General features: G+C 35.7%; 5 protein-coding genes across 9 annotated transcripts in view; 2 read left to right on the plus strand and 3 right to left on the minus strand.

Moving 5' to 3' along the window:
- Positions 1-4: 4 nt before the first annotated feature.
- LOC117158771 (uncharacterized) lies at positions 5-7921 on the minus strand. 2 transcript variants are annotated; one of them, XM_033338025.2, is made up of 6 exons: positions 7630-7921; positions 6864-7554; positions 6625-6754; positions 6361-6479; positions 3174-3268; positions 5-1109 (listed from the first exon to the last, which is right to left on the minus strand). In XM_033338025.2, exons 1-6 carry the CDS (start codon positions 7638-7640, stop codon positions 8-10), a joined length of 2148 nt encoding a protein of 715 aa, XP_033193916.2. In that variant the 5' UTR covers positions 7641-7921; the 3' UTR covers positions 5-7. The 2 variants fall into 2 exon arrangements, with proteins under 2 accessions (XP_033193916.2, XP_033193914.2); XM_033338023.2 differs by having other exon boundaries at positions 6864-7557; positions 7630-7919.
- A 759-nt stretch (positions 7922-8680) lies between these two features.
- Positions 8681-13113, plus strand: Sec23 (transport protein Sec23). 2 transcript variants are annotated; one of them, XM_033338021.2, is made up of 12 exons: positions 8681-8864; positions 8986-9268; positions 9360-9446; positions 9527-9773; positions 9844-10093; positions 10158-10808; positions 10877-11030; positions 11112-11263; positions 11338-11512; positions 11587-11808; positions 11989-12009; positions 12514-13113. In XM_033338021.2, exons 2-12 carry the CDS (start codon positions 8990-8992, stop codon positions 12601-12603), a joined length of 2328 nt encoding a protein of 775 aa, XP_033193912.1. In that variant the 5' UTR covers positions 8681-8864; positions 8986-8989; the 3' UTR covers positions 12604-13113. The 2 variants fall into 2 exon arrangements, with proteins under 2 accessions (XP_033193912.1, XP_033193913.1); XM_033338022.2 differs by lacking the exon at positions 11989-12009 and having other exon boundaries at positions 8682-8864.
- Positions 13114-13129: 16 nt separating this feature from the next.
- On the minus strand, positions 13130-14715 carry elm (calcineurin like EF-hand protein 1 elm). 2 transcript variants are annotated; one of them, XM_076621804.1, is made up of 5 exons: positions 14560-14715; positions 14118-14462; positions 13699-13962; positions 13529-13622; positions 13130-13447 (listed from the first exon to the last, which is right to left on the minus strand). In XM_076621804.1, the coding sequence occupies exons 2-5, from the start codon at positions 14182-14184 to the stop codon at positions 13303-13305; spliced, it is 570 nt and encodes a 189-aa protein (XP_076477919.1). In that variant the 5' UTR covers positions 14185-14462; positions 14560-14715; the 3' UTR covers positions 13130-13302. The 2 variants fall into 2 exon arrangements, with proteins under 2 accessions (XP_076477919.1, XP_033193950.1); XM_033338059.2 differs by having other exon boundaries at positions 14118-14702.
- A 644-nt stretch (positions 14716-15359) lies between these two features.
- Positions 15360-16360, plus strand: LOC117158794 (protein transport protein Sec61 subunit gamma). Its single transcript, XM_033338072.2, has 4 exons — positions 15360-15512; positions 15815-15921; positions 15989-16091; positions 16164-16360. Exons 2-4 carry the CDS (start codon positions 15828-15830, stop codon positions 16171-16173), a joined length of 207 nt encoding a protein of 68 aa, XP_033193963.1. The 5' UTR covers positions 15360-15512; positions 15815-15827; the 3' UTR covers positions 16174-16360.
- Positions 16361-16440: 80 nt separating this feature from the next.
- Positions 16441-19830, minus strand: part of Atf3 (Activating transcription factor 3) — a 28953-nt gene continuing 25563 nt past the window's right edge. For both annotated transcript variants that reach the window (XM_033338056.2, XM_033338055.2), the window contains exon 4: positions 16441-19608. In XM_033338056.2, the coding sequence (XP_033193947.1) occupies positions 19174-19608 (435 nt within the window). In that variant the 3' untranslated portion in view covers positions 16441-19173. The remainder of the gene's footprint in view (positions 19609-19830) is intronic.

Here is a 19830-nt window from a genome sequence, read left to right on the forward strand (position 1 = left end):
ACGTAGCCTAAATGTAGGCGGTGGTGTAGGTAGCGCGTGAAGGTGCTGTCAGGACTCTGGAGGTCAGGATTCCCGTCGAGCAGAGATCTTTCGGCACGAAGGAGCCACCACCGACTACGGTCACTTCCGGGATCTCGGTGATGGCTCGGCTCGTTTCGTCGCCGTCGTCGACGTCGTCGTCGCCGCCGTTCAGACGACTCCGATCTTCGTCCTCGCTCACCGTTCTCCGCGCGTCTTTCGTCCCACTGTCGTTCCTCTCTGCGGCCGTTCCACCCTTCTCCGTTTCGACGAACGATCTCTTCGACACCGAACTAGCCTTCTTCTTCCTCGACTTCTTCGATCCTACTCTCTGATGATGAACGCGCGACAATTCCGCTTCCTTCTTCGACTCTCTTGTCCGTTTCTCTTGCACGTTCGAGGATATCGCGCCAAGGCTCTTGGTCGTAGTCGAATCCGTTTTAGGCTCGTCGTCTCGCGCCGTATCCTCGTCTTTCGTCTTCTTCGAGCTCGAGTTCTCTTCCAAACGATGTTCCGCGAGGACAAGGTCGTGGTCCTCGCGTTGATCGCAACTCTTGGTCTCTAACGCGAGCTCGGAAGCAGAGAAAGCGGAGCTCTCGTCCAAACTGACGTCCGTGCGATGTTGCTCGAAACTGTTGCTAGCGGTAACTATCAGCGGCGACTGGTTACCACTGCTAGACACCTGACACTGATCATCCAACGACCACGAAGCATTGATGGACGTTGTCGGACTGCTACAATCAACGGTTGGATAAACGTTCGTCTTGTCCGCGACGAAATGGTGAGCCAGGTCCGCGGTTCGGGAACGTAGTAACGAGGTGATGTGTTGTGGGACTATCGAGGACAACGACGGTGTCGATGACGGTGGTGCGGGGATCAGGCTACAGGTGTCGGATAGAGCGGTACGCACGGGGGTGCTGGTTACGTAGGATTGCGTAGTATCGAAAGTAGCGACAGGCGTGACTGATCTTGCGTTTACGCACTTTGCCGCGTGATTCTCGGCCAGGCACTTGGACGCCCGGGCCTCCTGCAGCTCCCGTCTCAGCGCCAGAGTCTCTTCCTCGAACGCGGCGATCTCGCGGCCTTCGTTGCTACGTGCCAATCAACACACAATTTCCACCATGTTTATATATACATATGTGTTCAGCACGCGGAGATCGCGCGCGCGTATTATCCATTAGACGGCGTATGTGTTTTGTTGGTTCTGCGTTTTGTGGGTGGGTGTTTGGTGCATGCGGTCCCATTTTCACGTGCGGGGTGTAAATAATTGAGAAAGTGCGGGTGCAAAGAGAAGATGGAAGGATAAGAAAGCTGGGAGATGGTCTCGTGCATTTTTTTTCTTTTTCGTTTTTAAAAGTGGGTGAAGTTTCTCTCGAATCTCGAGACTGAGTTGCAGCGTTTCTCAAATTCAGGTTCAGTGGATGAAGGTTTGCGACAGGCGAGTTACTAAATATCCAAGTGATCCGCAATAATTTCGACTAATTCACTTACAAACAGCGAGTGTTTTCGCAAAAGCTTTCTGTTAAAATGACGATTCGTAAGCGTTCGCTGGATGGTTTTAGCGTTAGAGAATAGTGTCGCAAGATGCTATTTAGTTTGTGGTAATCATTTAGCGAGAAAAATCTTTAAGAGGATTTTGAAATAGCTTTTAAGCAACGAGTGGCGATTCGTTTAAGCGTTTACTCGATGATTTAAATCGAAAGAACGTTACTGCGATAAAATTAAGTAATTATATTTGGTAACTAACGTCCGTAAAGAGAAATTCTATACCGACGTGTATATTAGATTTTCTGAAATTTAGAAAGGAAAGAAGAGTATGGCTGTATGATAATACGCTGGATACATAGCTATTTAGCGATGAACGTTTCAAGACTGGTTTTTTTTTTAATGATTTTCGAGAAGAGGGACGAATACCAGTTTGCAAAGGGAACGAGTTGAAACTTAAATCTAAGAGAAGAAAGTTAAAGCAATTTCAGCTAGGTAATTAATTTAGTGGTTTTGAAAAATAAGAGATAAATTGCAACTCGCAAGCATTCTGTGAGATCAGAAATTAGCGGTTAGTTTGTTAAAAGATCTTAAAGAAAAGTGTCTAAAAGTAAAAACGAATAGGCTGAAAAGAGGAAAAAATGTGGTAGAAGCTCGAGTGATTATTTGAGAAGTTCTAGCTAAGGTGTTAGTTAGTGCGCTTAATAATTTTGTAGTTCGAATGGTTTCGGTTGTTAAATGTTCGTGTAATATTTTATTTAGAGAAATGAATACTTCTAGAGCTACAAAGGCAAGTTGTTGCATGCTGGTTGTTAGTAATAGACCAAAGTAATTAATTCGGTGATCAGAGATTTCCTATAAGAAAATTGAAAATATTGTATATATATCTTCTATAATATGTTATAGACGACAAAGGAAGAAATAAAGTTCTAGCAACACGGTTGGTGACCGATCTTCTGCGTTAAATCAACAAAAATTGCAACGAAACGTTTTGCTCAAATTAGAAATAAATTCTTCCATAAAAGACAATGAAGTCGTAAATAAAAACACGTGTAAAATTGCAAAGTACATTTTTAATTAACGAAACACTCCTTTTAGGTGACAGAGAAATCTAACGATAGATAAAACGATATAAATAATAGAAATATCGTAATTTTGTTCGGCCTGCTCGAATGCAGGAAAGCGGGGGAAACGACGTGAAAGAAACAGAGGGCGAGAATGGAAAAAATTGGAAAAAAATAAAAAAGAAAAGACTACGGTCTTATACGATCTCTCCGCTGGTTCGGAAAAAGATCCAATAAAAATATGTAATAAAGAAAAGGAAAGTATATCGCAATATGCGACGGCAAATCAAATTTCAAATTTGCTTCCACCGATCAAATCGTAGAAATAAATTATTTCGACAAAGCTACTTTTCCGTGAAATTCCACGCTTATCGCTCGTGATCGCAATTGGAGAAAACGTTGGATCGATAGAAATTCCACGTGGTCTATCGATATCAATGATATTTTACAAGATTTAAATTCAGTGCGAAACGCATACTAGATGAAAAACCACGTGTAAAACAATCCACAAAACCTGTATTTGATAAAAGAAGAAACGATGAAGAAGTAGCAAAGTTTATTACAGGAATTTGCAATAATCATGCCAAACTATAACTGGGTACTCACTTTACGTTCAGCTTCAACATGGCAACTTCCTCCTCCAGTTTTGCTATTCGCCTGTCGCTTTCTTCTTTCTCCTCCGTCAGTTTCATTATTTGATTCTGAAACGATCCGACGAGAAACTCGTGCGTTCATAAATGTTCTTTCGTTAACGTAAAAGGTTTCTATTCTATTTAGAAACAATTTGAAAATTATTGGCGAAGCGTGAATTTATTAGAAATACAGAGACATAAAAATAAAGATGTGCACAGGTTTAATGAATTTTAAGACGGTCGGTCGGAAGAAATCTTTCCCGAAGTTTCTTCCCGTCGGAAGAAAACGAGGATAAAGATAAAAGATAAGGGGGGGGCAATAATACTCGGCACAGATAAGATGGCTCGGCACGTTTCGAAAGAAATCAAACAATTTACATAGCAACCTGCAATTTTTCGCCAGATAACGTTTTACTGGCTTGGATCTCTTTGCTCGTACGATTCTCTAGAACGTGCTCACAATTACCAAGTGCCGTGGAAGAGAAATAATATTTTTGAGAAGAAGCATTTATGATATTCGTTTGCACGTGGTACGATAATTGATTTTCAAGTACGTACGTTCGTACATATTGTACGTTATACGATATTCCTTAAAATCCGCTTAAATTTCTCCATCTAACGCCAGTTGCGATGATAGTCAAAGAATTAAACAACACTGGGAACGTCCTTCGATCGTAATTTTCCAAGATGTAACGAAAATACCAATTGAGTGTTCTTCGTGTGAAACGTTCGTTTCAAGACATCAGATTCTAAGATCATAAAATATTCGCAATCGTAAACGGTCTGCTCGATAGCGATAAAAATTCGTCGCCGACGTAAAGGAAAATCCTTTTGTGAAGAGCGGAAAATCAAAATAGCGAGACGGTGCGAAGAAGAGGATTCCGTGAATCGTCGCGACGGCCACTTGGACCGCGTGAAAACGCGTGGAAATGCCAGAAAGCGAACATGGCAGAAATTTACATGGTCGAAAGTGGAAGGTCCCGGAGGTTCAATTACGGAGATTGGCAACGAGACGAAGAGAGGCTAGCATGGCGCGGACGGCCATCGCTTCGGCTGATGAGGCTAATGGATGGTTGAAACCCGAGAAGACAGAAGAGGAAAAGAGGGAGAGGAAGGAGGCCAAGGGAGAGGCCGTGACAGCCGCTAAGTGCCTCATCCTTCACCCTTCCTCGTCCCTCGACGCACCGTAACACACGGGGCGAAGCGTTCTCTCTTCCTCTGTCTTCCTTTCTACCCCCGTAGCTGACACCCTCATGTGAAACCTAATCATTTTTACCAAACGTCACGGATATTTCGTATTACGTCTACATTAGGTTCTCCGGTATCAGGCTGGGTTTTTATCGAGAACACGAAGCTGCCTTTCGTTTCCTCGGTGAGACCAATTAGGGGATGAAGACGATTTTTACTGCGATGGCAGCAGGAGAATGCAATTGGAGTAAGAGTACGTTTCGAGTCTTTAAATTGAAGCGGTTGCTATAATATGGAGATTCGTTTTTTTTTTTTTTTTGTGAGACTACAAGAAGAAGAAGAAGAAGAAGAAGGTTGTTTTTTTGTGTCAACTAATATTGTACTTTTTCATTTGACCTTGGAGCTGAAGATATAGATATTATTTCATCCTTCCAATAATTTTAGAATTAATTTTAGTCACGATACTAAGTATCGTCTAAGTATGAAATACCTAGGCTCTTTGTACGAGATGTCCTCGTTTGAAAGCATCAGATTTCTCAGATAGGTCGTATCAAGAAATATATCATTTACGTAAAGTATGATTCACACGTTACGTCAGGTAGATTTATGTAATTAATGTGACTTTGCTGAGAGTTGAATTGGAAAGAATAAAACTCACGAAAGAAAACTCGATAACTGAATGGACTCGATAGAGGAAAGTAATTTTAAAAAATGATGCAAAATACTGATCGATTATATATCACTGAATAATTGTTCATTCTCGATTAATATACGCGGTGAAAAATATTGCATTAATCAGTGGATGACCTGATACAATAGGATACCGATTTTTTGTCTCGTATACCTCTAATGTGAAAGTATGAAAGATAGAACAGCAGCAGATATTTTTTATTGATAAAATAACGAAGAGGCAAAGATTCAAATTGAACGTTATCTCTCATGAACAGAATAAATGCGGATATATTTGAGGATTACTTTGGTATGCGGATCCCCTTCTTAGATAATAAGAAATTAATCGAACGAGAATACCAATCTTGATTGAAATACGGAAAAAATTATGTTCTCTTCCATAAATAATAAACGATACGTTGACTAAGTTCGGTGAAACGCTTCATATTAAACAGATCGCTGTGAAAAATTACTCGAGAACAACAAACTATGTATGTATATATTTAAAGGCGGCTTATTCTTTTCAATCGCTAACTCTCTGCTAGACATGAATATGAATACGCTCTAGATACTTCTTACTGTTAATATGAAGCTGCGCAGTCGATATAAATATTACGAAAAACAGGGGAGTCTTTATTTGAAGAACGGTATATAAAAATTCCAACGCAAACGTACATAAATAATCAAACAAAAACAGATGGGGTCTCAGGAAACGCGTACGGACGAACTTGATCGATGAAAATTCGCGCGCAGATGATAATCGAGGAAGGAAAATTGTAAGAAAGGAAAAAAGGGGGAAAGGTGAGAGAGGGGAGAAGCGAAGATCACCTGGCCGTCCTAATCAAACAAAACGTACGAATGCTACGCAAACAATACGTCCATGACCATGTCATGGAAATGCCGAAAGCGTCGGTCGGAGCGGCACATTACCGTAGCCTAACTGCAAAGCAGATTCTTTCTCTTCCTTTCTCTTTATCCGCTTTGTTTTCACTTCCCACGTTTTCTATCCGCTGAATTTTTATCCTGTTTCGAAGTTTCCTGCCTTCTCTACACCGAACGAACTTTTTCACAAACCTATCGACGCTTGAGTCTACGATCGAGAGGACTAGTATAACGATAATACATTGTGTTTGTTTATGGAAAACTTTTACGTTACCGAATCACGATTGTGAGTCACCGACTTTAAATAACTGTGATACGAGTAAGCGTATGGGGTGAAGCGAATTAGTACATAGGGAATTTGATTTAGAAACTAATTAGTAACTAATAGAAATTAATTTTGTATAAGTTAGTTTAATACGTACGTTTAAATTTGCCACTTCCAACGACCTTTGGTTCAGCTTTTCCTCGATCATGAATTTTACTTTTGAAACTAGTACCTCCTCGTATGTTTTGTTGGCTTGCCTGATTTCGCGAATAAAATCTGAAACAATCAAAATATTTATGGGATTAATTTCTTTTTAATTATACGGATTTAATGTAAAAACATAGAAGTAGAGTAACAAAAATGTATCGTAAAATAGAGGTACTAATAATAAGATACTATAACGATTTCCGTTAACATTTACCTGATAACATTCCTGGTTGATAATCCGAAGAACTACACACTGCTAACTTTGTCTTCATACTACCTATTTCAGACTTTGTTTCGTTTAACTCTTTAAACAGTTGATTATTGCTCTTTTTCAGTTCTGTCATCTGGAAGCAAAATTACGCGATTATTGATTACATCTCTGTAATGCCTTAAATATATACCTGTGTTTATGTGGCTATAATCTATGTTTATTTATTAAGGAAAACTACTCACCTGTTCGATAAGAGATAGAACTAACTTATTGCTACGTCCAACTGTAGTAATGGAGCTACCACTGTCGGCGCTATCAGAGTCTTCGCTCTGACTCTGTACCGGTGCTTCCGCAGACCCAAGACCAGGGTCTGAATACCTCCGATGCTCTGAATTTATCTCATCTCCATTTATTCCATTGTTCTTATTAGCAGTAGATGGCAAACTCGCGTAATCTCCGTTCTGATAGTTAGCAGGGACAGGAGATCCTCCCCCATTTTCTTGTAAACTCGTGTAACCATTTGCCATAGAATTCATATTCAAGTTCAATGGTTGATTTTGATTACAATGTCGTCGGGGTCTACTGTGAACGGCTCTTATACCAGAGACTGGCACCGGCTGATACAGTCTATACATGGTTGGTAGTGAAACAGGCTCCATGGTATATGTCATAGGCATCTGCGTATAACCACACATGCTAGGGTCAGATGTTGTAGTAAAGAGACGTTGTCCATTGTTCTGAAAGTTTTGCGGCATGTTAGACTGCCACAATAACTGTGGATACTCCATTCCAGGTACTATATCGTTATTTTGATCGTTTTGAAAGTTGTTCGTCCACGAGCTAAGCATACTGCTTTTCTTACTGGGTCGTTTTTTGTTCTTCTTGGAATGACTAATAACATCCTCGCGATTCTCTAACCTCGAAGCGTCTAACCTGCTGAAGATTCATCAAAATTATACAAATTGACAACCATGTATCTTATGAACCACGAGAAACATCGCGTCTTACCTTTTATCCATTTTTACGGGATATTATACACTGTGTTAGAGGTTAGCCGTGGATCAACACTCGCGATGTACGTGACATGGAGACTCAAACAGATATCGTATCGTAATGCGTACGCTGGAATACTGACTTCCTGACTCGTATAAAACTTAAACTTACTAATTCACGTTACAGCATGAGTAGTGCATAATAGATAATAGTAAATAAGGACTAAGGACGGTAAACACTCGGCCTGCTCTATTCTATTCGGAATCGGTCGTTATCACTTCGTGGCTGATTGGTTGAATGAATCCCTACCATTTCGTTGTCACAAAACATGATTAGTTCTAGAATGACACCGCGAACTTTACTTTTTAGTTCTTAAAAACATATTATCGTATTATATTACGCTAATTATGCTACACTTTTTATAATTACTTTTACGCACGCTTTCAAACTTGCCACGTGCATGTACTTTTCGATGTAAATCCTCACATTTATTTGGAAATAAATGCTAAAACATAAATATCATTAGTTTGTTAAAAAAAAGATACAACTAAGAACTATTTCTTAGAAAATCAGTTTAAAATAGAACATTATTAACTGGTCAAGCATTTAACAAAAAAAAGATTTGTTTCTTTTTACAACTTAGCTAATAACCTAATAACCTTTGGGTTTTCAAAGACTTTAATAAAATGTTTATTTAAAATGCAAAAAAATTTTAATGCATTATTTATTATTAAAAAGAGGATTACCTATCTTATCGATGTACTTGACAAATTATATCACGATTATAATTCTCCTCAGATTCTATGCACATTTCTGTTAAGTTTGGAACTTCGCAGTTCCACAAAATAAAAATAATTGCATTGTGAGGTTGTCAATGTACTTAGACACATTTATTGTTCTCTTTACATTTAGCTTACATCTTTCGTTTTAACGACAAAATAAAGGAATGATATAAAGTATTATAAAGGGCTATCTTTTTAAATATTCCAAATTTTTGTTTACTTATAAATTCACGTTCGAATACCGCCTGTGATATCAAAGCGCTGCACGCATGCGTCAAAGTAATTCTTCCAAGCTCCCAAGTGACGTGGCTTCAATGACGGCACGAGTCGTGCTGTTACGGTGAAATTGTGTCGTTTTAATATAATTGTAAAACAATATTGTAACTATGAGAATTTGATAGTTGAGATTATTTAAGATACTTTCAAACTCATTGTCGGGAAACGATAATTAAACGTTGATTTAATTAGGTATGTTTAACCTAAAATCATTAATTGCACCTTTACACTTGTCACATATTTAGAAACTGTATGTATAATAGGAATTAAATATCAGTTGAATTTGTTATTATATGGTATTCGTTAATCATAGAAAAATGACTACTTATGAAGATTTCATTCAACAAAATGAAGACCGCGATGGAGTACGTATCACTTGGAATGTTTGGCCTTCTTCACGTTTAGATGCCACCAGACTTGTCGTGCCATTAGGAACACTTTACCAACCGATCAAAGAAAGGCCAGATCTTCCACCAATACAGTATGATCCTGTTCTTTGTACAAGATCTACTTGTAGAGCAATTTTGAATCCACTGTGCCAGGTGGATTACCGTGCTAAGCTATGGGTGTGCAACCTTTGCTTTCAGAGGAATCCTGTAAGAACCAAGTCATTTTATTTTGAGAACTAAACAAAATTATCTTTTCTTAAGAAATAAAATAATATTTTGATATTTAATATGTTTTCAGTTTCCTCCACAATATGCTGCTATTTCAGAACAACATCAGCCGGCTGAATTGATACCGAAGTTTTCGACAATTGAATATACCATAATGGTAAATAATATCTATAAATCAAGGTGAAGCAGTATTTTTATTAATCCACAGGATCAATATTGATTGTTATTTTTATACAGAGAGCACAATGCTTGCCTCCTATTTTCTTGTTAGTCGTGGATACATGTATGGATGATGAAGAACTAGGTTCCCTCAAAGATTCATTGCAAATGTCACTTTCTCTGCTCCCATCTAATGCCCTAATTGGTCTTATTACATTTGGAAGAATGGTCCAAGTTCATGAACTAGGTTGTGAAGGATGTAGTAAAAGTTATGTTTTTCGGGGTACTAAGGATTTACAACCAAAACAAGTCCAAGATATGTTGGGTACATATTTTTATTTTTCTATAATAGAATAAAACAATGTAGAATAAATATTTATTATAGAGTGTTATAGGTATAGGCAGACCAATGCCGGGTCAAAATCCAAATCAACAAAGAGGACCAAGTGGACAACCACTTCCGCCAGCTAATCGCTTTTTACAGCCTGTACATAAGTGTGATATGAGTTTAACAGACCTTCTGGGAGAATTACAACGCGATCCATGGCCGATCGGTCCGGGAAAACGTCCATTGCGATCAACTGGTGTCGCACTAGCCGTTGCTACTGGTCTTTTGGAAGCCAGTTATGCTAATACAGGAGCTAGGTACACATTTCATTTGTATACATTGTATTTAAGTGTTTTGAGTATATTTTACTATTATTTTCAGAATAATGTTATTTGTCGGTGGGCCTTGTTCTCAAGGACCAGGTCAAGTCGTAACGGACGACTTAAGACAGCCTATTAGATCTCACCATGATATTCAAAAAGATAACGCCAAACATATGAAAAAGGCGACTAAACACTATGATTCTCTCGCGTCACGAGCCGCAACCAATGGCCACATAATAGATATATACTCATGCGCTCTCGATCAAACTGGTCTGTTAGAAATGAGACAATGTTGTAACTCAACAGGTGGTCACATGGTCATGGGAGATTCTTTCAATTCTTCTCTATTTAAACAAACGTTCCAACGTGTGTTCGCTAAGGATCATAAAGGCGACTTGAAAATGGCATTTAATGCGACATTAGAAGTAAAGACATCGCGAGAGATCAAAGTTTCGGGTGCGATTGGACCCTGTGTGTCTCTGGGCGTAAAAGGATCGAGTGTCGGAGAACAGGAAGTAGGATTAGGTGGAACGTGTCAGTGGAAATTTTGTTCCCTTACGCCATCCAGTACTACAGCATTGTTTTTCGAGGTTGTTAATCAACATACTGCGCCGATTCCTCAAGGTGGAAGGGGCTGCATTCAGTTCATCACACAGTATCAACATAGTAGTGGTCAACGAAGAATCAGAGTTACTACGATCGCTAGAAAGTACGTTAATATAATCATCCAATTATTAAATATTATTGTATTTTAAATTACAATATTCTTCATTACAGTTGGGCGGATGCATCAACATCTTTGCATCATATAAGTGCTGGTTTTGATCAAGAAGCAGCAGCTGTTCTTATGTCACGTTTAGCGGTATTTAAAGCAGAGAGTGATGACGGACCAGATGTTCTAAGATGGGTCGATCGAATGCTTATCAGATTGGTTCATATTTTTTACTAAATTAGCATTTAATATTTTACATGGCATACGTAATTTTTTTAACGTTAAGGATTTCTGTAATAGTGCCAGAAATTCGGAGAATACGCAAAAGATGATCCAAACAGTTTTAGACTTGCAGAGAATTTCTCTTTATATCCTCAATTTATGTATCATTTGCGTAGATCGCAATTCTTACAAGTATTTAATAATTCCCCCGATGAAACTAGTTTTTATAGGTCAGTAGCTGTTGTACTTCTGTGTTCCGATCAATCGAAACGCTTCGTTACTAATCGAATTTTACATATTACAGACATATGCTCATGCGAGAAGATTTAACAAATTCTTTAATAATGGTGCAGCCAATTTTGTATAGTTATGGATTTAGTGGTCCCCCAGAACCAGTTTTATTAGATACTTCGTCTATTCAACCAGACAGGATTTTATTGATGGATACTTTCTTCCAAATCCTTATATTCCATGGAGAGGTAGTTATTTGTTACTATTACTTATGATTACTTATAATAAACGATATGATCGTAATGAGTTTAATTTATTACAGACCATTGCACAATGGCGCCAATTAAAATATCAAGATTTGCCGGAATACGAGAATTTCAGACAATTATTAGCAGCGCCTGTTGATGATGCCGCTGAAATATTAGCTGAACGGTTTCCTGCACCAAGATATATTGATACTGAACAAGGTGGTTCACAAGCGAGATTTTTATTGAGTAAAGTAAATCCAAGTCAAACCCACAATAATATGTACGCCTATGGAGCGGTAAGTATATTTTGTTTTTCATTTTTATTCCTAATGATGCGTTTCATTTACAACATAAATTTTTTCTATATCAAACTATTTTATTTGTTGTTCACTTTCAACAACATTAAATATGAATCAATCATACGTAACTAATAATTTTTTTTATTATCATTTTTATCACCGTGATCCTGCAACCAGGGGATGCCGATACCCAGTGGGGTGTGTTCTTCATTCATTTGATAATTATATTTCTCTTATTATATTTGCTTTCATTGCTTTGGTAATGGAATTTGATCGAAAAAATTTACAGACCTAGACAGTTGATATCTATCTATGCAGTAAAATATTTATTTTCTCTTTATCATACACGTTTCTTAACAGTAGTAAAATAACTAACATATTAATCGTTACTTCGAAAGTTTACAGGAACATTAATATTGAGTCGTTTTAATTTATCTGACATTATTTAACACAATTTCATGTTGCTATAAAGCAAGCATAAAATTCTACACACTTTAACAGTTTTTTGTAGCAGTATTGTCACAATTCACTGGTGGTTGGCATCAAGACATCTTTTTTCTTAAAATATATTTTTATCAATTGTAACTAACTCTAATATCTTTTCTTCTTTTTTTCTATGGATTTGGGAATAAAACTCTTTGATTCCTCTCTACTTCTACAATTATCAATTGTAATTTCTAATTAATTGTTATTATGATTTAGGAAAGTGGAGCACCTGTCTTAACTGACGATGTCAGTCTACAAGTATTCATGGAGCATTTGAAAAAATTGGCTGTATCATCCACGGCTTAAAATGCAGCAATACAAAAGATATTCTCATTGTTTTGCATATGCAAAATTTAATGCCTCAGACACTATGATGATAATTGACACCTATAGTTGCAGTCTATTAAGGAAGGTAAAATAGATACAGTAAGAATTTCCATTATAATGAAAATATACGATTAATGAAATATATAATAATTCTCCAATATTTTTTCCGAAGTCAAGATATAATTCATGTACAAATAAAATACATAGTATTAATGTAATACATATTTTACATCCATGTTTCCATTTTTTTAATGTGTCATTAATATCATAACTTATTTTTCAAGAATGCTCTTTATTATAAATGTGGTCACGTTCTCATTTTCTTTTGGAAAATTGTAAACAGTGAAGCAGAACGAATAATGGATTAGTTATTGTAAACAACAGGTTAAAAATCTGTAATGGCAATCGAGTTTGTATATTATGAATCGTAAAAATATATAATATTGTACTATTTTTTATTAATTAAAACTGCAGCTGTTTTAATAACAATTTGAAAGAAATGCAATTTACGATATCTTTCCTTTTATTGTACCATTAAATACCAAACGTTATTCAACCTTATCACAAACCGGCGGATGTAACAAAAGGTAATTGTATTCATTAATATTAATTATAAATCTTCTTACATATGCTCAACACATCAGCAAATTGTGCATCATCTAAACAAAAATAAATAAATTAACTAAGGAATCGTATAGACATTTTTTGCTCCACATCTGTCCTCTCTAGTGCTTTAGAAAACTCCTCAAATGAAATCATTCCATCACCATTTTCATCAGCCTCTACTATAGTTCTCTCTGCAATGCTAGTTAACTGTTCTTCGCTAAAATAAATAAATAAAAATTGTTCAGATATGTAATTGTTACTTTATATTGAAACTGATAAATCAGAACTACTTTCTTACCTAATATTTGCACCAACCATCATGTGCAAAATAGCTAGAAGTTCATCTTTCGAAATTAAATCATCATTATCTAAATCATACATTTTGAAAGCAACTGAAAATAATAAGAAACTTATAATATATTAAGACCTTTTTAACTAGATTTAATCAACAACATATTATTGACTTACATTTCAGTTTCTCTTGTCTAGAATTTAATCTATTAGGGCTATTCTTTTTAATGGGTCTGAAATGAGCCAACACTTGCATAAATTGCAAGAAATTCACCCTATCATTACCACTTTCCTCAAAGAAAGCATTTACAATTCTATCGCCAAGAGGATTTATTGCTAATTCTGGGATTCTCAGGAAATCTTCTCTGCTAAGTGTTCCACAATCACCACGATCAAGACTTGTGAAACGACTATATAAGCGTTCAATTTGGTTTGGTGTAACTATAATTACATCAAAATAATGATATAATGCTTATGCATAAACTTACATAATATTTGAATACATATGCATACATTTGAACAAGAATATCATAAACAAAACAGTGAATATGGATATCATTTAAAAATATTATAAGTATCTTATAAATTAAACTTACATCCAGTAGCTTCTTGGATTTGTGCTATTTCCTCTTCACGTAAAAGAAGACTAGATCTGTTACCCATATTTTTTTCGTGTAATAATTAAAATATTTTGTAATAAAATAATTTGATAATTTGAACTAGGTTCGACTAATCTGCATATTTAATTTCCTTGGTCAAAGTACAGTCTCCAAATATAATTCCCTGACAGGTTGACAGGCTAACCACAATCGTAAGTGTCAAAGGTAACTGATAATGTAGAAATTTCACTCAAAGTCGAAGCTAATATATGTGTGCCTGTACACTATACAACATACAATACTACAATCGACTCGTGGCAGTATATATGTTGCAGAAGTATTCTGATAAACAAATTGAATGTATTTAACATTAGTATGACATAATCAAATAATTTTTTAAAACCATCTTCTTTTATACGCTAAGTTTTTTTACAGCTACCTGCGATTTGTAATGTTAATGTTATTCTTTACTAATATTATTAAATGTTACAACGAACCAGATTTTCTCTCTGACTGAACATAACTATATTCAACAAAACATGCTTCGTGCCAAAATTGGGAAAAAAAACTAAATTTCATATTCTAGGAAACCCTATGACTACTATCAGCCACTATTCCATACTGGAGTTTAGGGGAAATTATCCGAAAATTGAATCATGAAAAAACAACATGGAAGACAAAAAGGTTCTCGTTTTGCGCATGTATGACGTGTTATGAATGTCTCAGACAGAGACAGAAATACTCTACTCATCTCTGTCTGTCTCGTAAAAACGAGAATCCATTTTCTTCCATGTTGTTTTTGCACAACTCAACTTTCAGATGGTTTTCCCTAGTGAATGTCGGGACCTGTTTATATGATCGTGACCGGTATTGTAGGAATCCCTAACAGACATTTCATAATTCGTAAGGTGTTCTCAAGTCATATTATTCAATAAAAAGTTCATAATAAAATGAATTTCTTTATTTATGTATATTAAATTATGGATAATCAATATCATGCATTAACATCCCTTTATCTATCCTCCATTTAATGAAAACTGATTTATTTAGAAAAACTTTTCCTTCCGTATCGTTTTTACTTTTTCTCTTGAAATAGAAAGTTATGTGAATCCATGTAATTTATATTCATAAATTACTTATTCGTTACTTTGTACTATTATCCAAATTACAATTTTTCAGAAAGTCATTTAAAAAATTTTTATAAATTTGAATAATTATAAATTCCCGCTGCAGTTCTTCAATTCCAACGTCAGTAACTAGGAAGTGACGTTCCTACAGCATAGTGTCCACGTAGCGCCTCAACTTCTGACGAGCGCAGATTTTTATACGTATACCGTACACGCGGTATACGTCAAACAACACTTTGTGAATCGCCCTCCAATACTACAAAACGTGAGTACAGTGTTTTGGAAACCAACTTTCCGATTTTTTTAAAGAAAACTAAGAAAAATATTAATAATACGCTAGAGAACATTTGTTATAACCTATAAATCAAATTCTATTATTAAGGAATTCAAAATTGAATATATATAATCTATCTAGTTCAAGTGAGATATAACAAATTATTAGGCGCACTATATGTTCAAAAGCATATGTAATTTGCACATCTATTTGTTTGTTCTAATTTGTAAAAATCGGGTGTAACTGTGACTTACTCAATGTGTTGCTTCGTTACACGTACATTTTACTTTCAGTTGCTCGAACATAATGGATCAAGTGAAGAAACTCACCGAACCTGGACGTCAGTTCGCGAAAGACAGTATTCGTCTTATTAAACGATGCACGAAACCTGATAGAAAGGGTAGGTTTTTAATAAAGTTGATTGACAAATGAGTTTCGACTGTAACTCATTGTACGATGATTTTTAGAATTTCAGAAAATTGCCATTGCCACTGCCATTGGTTTTTGTATAATGGGATTTATAGGATTTTTTGTTAAATTAATCCATATTCCAATTAATAACATCATTGTGTAAGTAGATTTGGTTGTGTACTCTTTACATTTATTCAAGTAATTATATTTATATATCTTTTTTCGTTTTAGGGGTTCATAAGCTCACACTAAATAGGTACAATTAAGATATAATAAGATTATTTTCACTGTTTTCTCCCATTATGTATCTTTATTTATAAGGTAAAATTATGTATTTCATTTTGAATTGATTGTGATTGAGACATGAGAATGTGTGTGTATAATATTAATATTGAATTTTATAATAAAATATGTGTGTAATATTCTTACTGTTTGTACTTTTTTTAACATTTAGACTTTTCTTTTAAAACTTACGGAGTATCTTGAAGCAAAAATAAACATTAGATGATTAGTATCGAAGGCACTTTTATTTGAAGAATAAAATTTTCCCTTAGGGGTTACAACAATAAGATTTTGTCAGCCATTTTTCTAGCTTCAATTCAATGCATTTCTCCTAAGAAAAAATAGCTGTCGCATGGAAAACCACGGCCAGGTACTCAGTAATAAAAAGACAATAGTACGATTTTGTTACAATGAATAAAATCCTATATACTGTTTGCTATTGGTTATTAAAGTTATTCTGCACTTATCCTCTAGAAAGACTTCGTTTTTAATATACTTTACTAAGAAGACAACCAACCTATAGGCCAGATACTATAAGCGACTGTATCTGGGATTTTAATAATGGCAGTATATATTGGATAGCAAACGTAATTATATGAAAATACACTCTATATTTTATTTTAAAGAATCGTCAATTTTGTCCGTGATTTTTTGACAAATGTATGTGTATATGTATATTCCGTAAGCATCGGAATATTTTTCGTTTAAAATAAAATGCAATACTTTCGAACAATCTGCGTATTAAAATCAATTGTGCATTTTTAGCATATTAATAATAATTATTTCGATTATTTTCGGATTCTTTTCTAAATGTGTCAACGATAGAAAAATCTCGTATATAAATATAAACTCTGTTTCAATATATCTGATATACTATTACTTTCAGAACTCTGCATTAGTAAATAGACATCGATAATATACGCTTAACATGTGTATTAAACTATTAAATACTCTTTTCGGGCAACTTAATAAAATTTATATAAAAAGCAAATATATATAATATCTATATATATATATATGTATATATATATATGTAGCACCACACGTGTGACTGTTACGTGTTCGTCCTACGCGTAAAAAAAAGAAATCATTCTTAATGCTCGTGGACGCTTTTTTCTTAATCTCGTGAAAGAAGAACAAGAGGAAGACTTTGTCTCACTTCCGCTTTATGAAGTGCAAGGAAAATCTTCTCTTTCGTTAGATCAATCGGCGGTAACATTCCGAATGAATGAAAAGCATCTTTTAGTCCGTGGACACGAAAAAGCGTTTCACTATTTAAAGTAGCTTTCGGCTAAGAATTAAACTAGCTTCCGTACATTGCAAGAACGCGTAAGCGTAGCCCAGAGTGCGTTTACTAATTTTTTCCCACCGATAATCTTGTTATAAAGAAACAAAAATATTCTCTGATCGATATTTCTGATGGTTCTTTGGCATTCCTCCTTGTCACTATTACATATACATTCGTGTATTAAAAATTTTAACGATTACGAACGATCAGAGTTGTAATATAAAAGAAAATTAAGTTGTAACAAATTTTTCCACGCAAACGCACTGAGGGAGGGTAACTACCCACGAAATTGAGGTATGTCGTTCGGTCATTGTCATTAATCGTCATGTATATCGTGTTTTCGTTAACTGTTAATGACGCATACGTGTTTGACATGTGCGTGTCTGCGAGTGTAAATACAATAACATACGTAAACTGTATAAAATATGCACGTTTCACAGTATTAAATATATCGTTTTCGATTATTCGTATAATTATAAGTATCCTTTGAGAACGCGTCTCGTAATCACGTCCCAATGCACGTGAGATAGTCGTAATCAATATCAGAGGACCTATTTTATGCTGAGTTACAAATTATACTTTTCTGTTCTCACTGGTGAATCGAGATGTCGCGTATAAAATAACGGCACTTGACGCGAACCGCCATTTGTAAAAGAAATTCTCGACTCTTACCTAAAGCAACGAAACACCTTTGCGATGCTCAATCGTTTTTACTACATCATGTTCATAATCCACAAGTATGTTTCTTTAGAAAACAATCATACAATACGGTAAAGAATAAAATAAGAATTTATAATCTCTCTTTGTATAACGTTCGATACAAATATATCGATATTAATGAATCGGGTATCGCAAAGGTGATTCGTTTCTACCTTACATTTATCGATTACATTAATTATACCTTAGAATGTCACAGTACTTATGTTCAAGGAATCGGTTACTTATTTTCAAGAAAGGGTTACTTTCAAGGAATGTCTTCAAGCGTTCTCCATCGAACGCTTCGAGTATAAAGGGACATATATTAAAAAAAGAAAGAAGAAAACAGGATGAAAGAAGAAGACAGGAGCGCACCGTTATTACAGTAATCAACTTACGAACTACAGACTTGCGATTAACAGAGATGGGAGATCCAAAAGATTCGGTCTACCGGAAGTATTAAGAAAGAGATCAGGGTCGTTTCTTGTAATAATCTACTAACTAATAATATCGCTGACTAATGAAATGACAAATGATAAGTTACAGTTACAGATTTCTTCTTTACAATTTTACAATTCTTTCCGCAAATAAAATAATCGAATAATCTCTAATTTATAAAAATTCCTTTATAAATTATAAATGAAAAGCAATTTTGGTATTGATAATTTGTAACTTGTGACTTTTAATATCCTTCGAATGATACTAGTTCAGTAGGATGCAAAAGGACCCAGAATAATCTCGAAATCTCGTTCAAAACTCCTAAATCGTCTTCAAGACGACGTTTCCGCTAACCGACATAGGTATTTTCGCTTTCTTGCGTCTTCTTGGAATGCATACGACTGTTCTTTCATCGTTAGACGATCCTAGATTCTTAACCGAACAACGTACCATATTCGTCAACCGGTAAACCGAATCTTCACAAGGACTACTCCTGAAAATGGCGCGGTAGACGTTTTTAGAACGTCTATAAAGCTACTAAACCGTACAACCAGCGTTTGAAGTCGGCACGAAGGGACTCTCTTGTCGATAAAAGTCACCCTCGTACTCTTCCACCTTTACCGGATATTCTGTCACACAGTTTTGAGGCTGATTCAATGCTGGCGGAGGCTGCACAAAGTTCTCCTGGTAACTGGGCAGCTGCAAAGGTTCTGCAAACTGTTGGTACGAGGTATCTGTGCCACCTTGCTTCAAGCAAGTTGGTCCATGGAGACTCAACATGTCTACTAGCCTGCGCCTCTGCGTTTCCAGCTCCTGAATCTGCGACTTCAGGTCGTGGTTCTGCGTTTCCAGGATCTCTGATTCCTGCACCAAGGTCACTGTCTTCTCGCGTTTCTTCAATCGACATTTGGTAGCGGCTATCTTGTTCCTCTCGCGTCTCCTTCGGCGCCTTTCCTCGTCCTCTGGAGTTAGCTACAAAAATTTTAGATCTTTAAGAACCATTCTAGTCTTGTCTTATCGTTAGAAATCTTTTTAGTACAGCAATGTGCAAAAGCTTTAGGCTATTTAACGACCTCGCAATAGCAATTGATATTTCTAGGAAATATTTCCATACGACGTTAAGAACAACCTATGGTTTTAAGATTATCTCTTTAAATGTTTTCTTTATTTTAATACGCTACAGATTAATCAATA

Source organism: Bombus vancouverensis, chromosome 9 (genome assembly GCF_051014615.1).
Source record: "Bombus vancouverensis nearcticus chromosome 9, iyBomVanc1_principal, whole genome shotgun sequence".
NCBI lineage: Eukaryota > Metazoa > Arthropoda > Insecta > Hymenoptera > Apidae > Bombus > Bombus vancouverensis.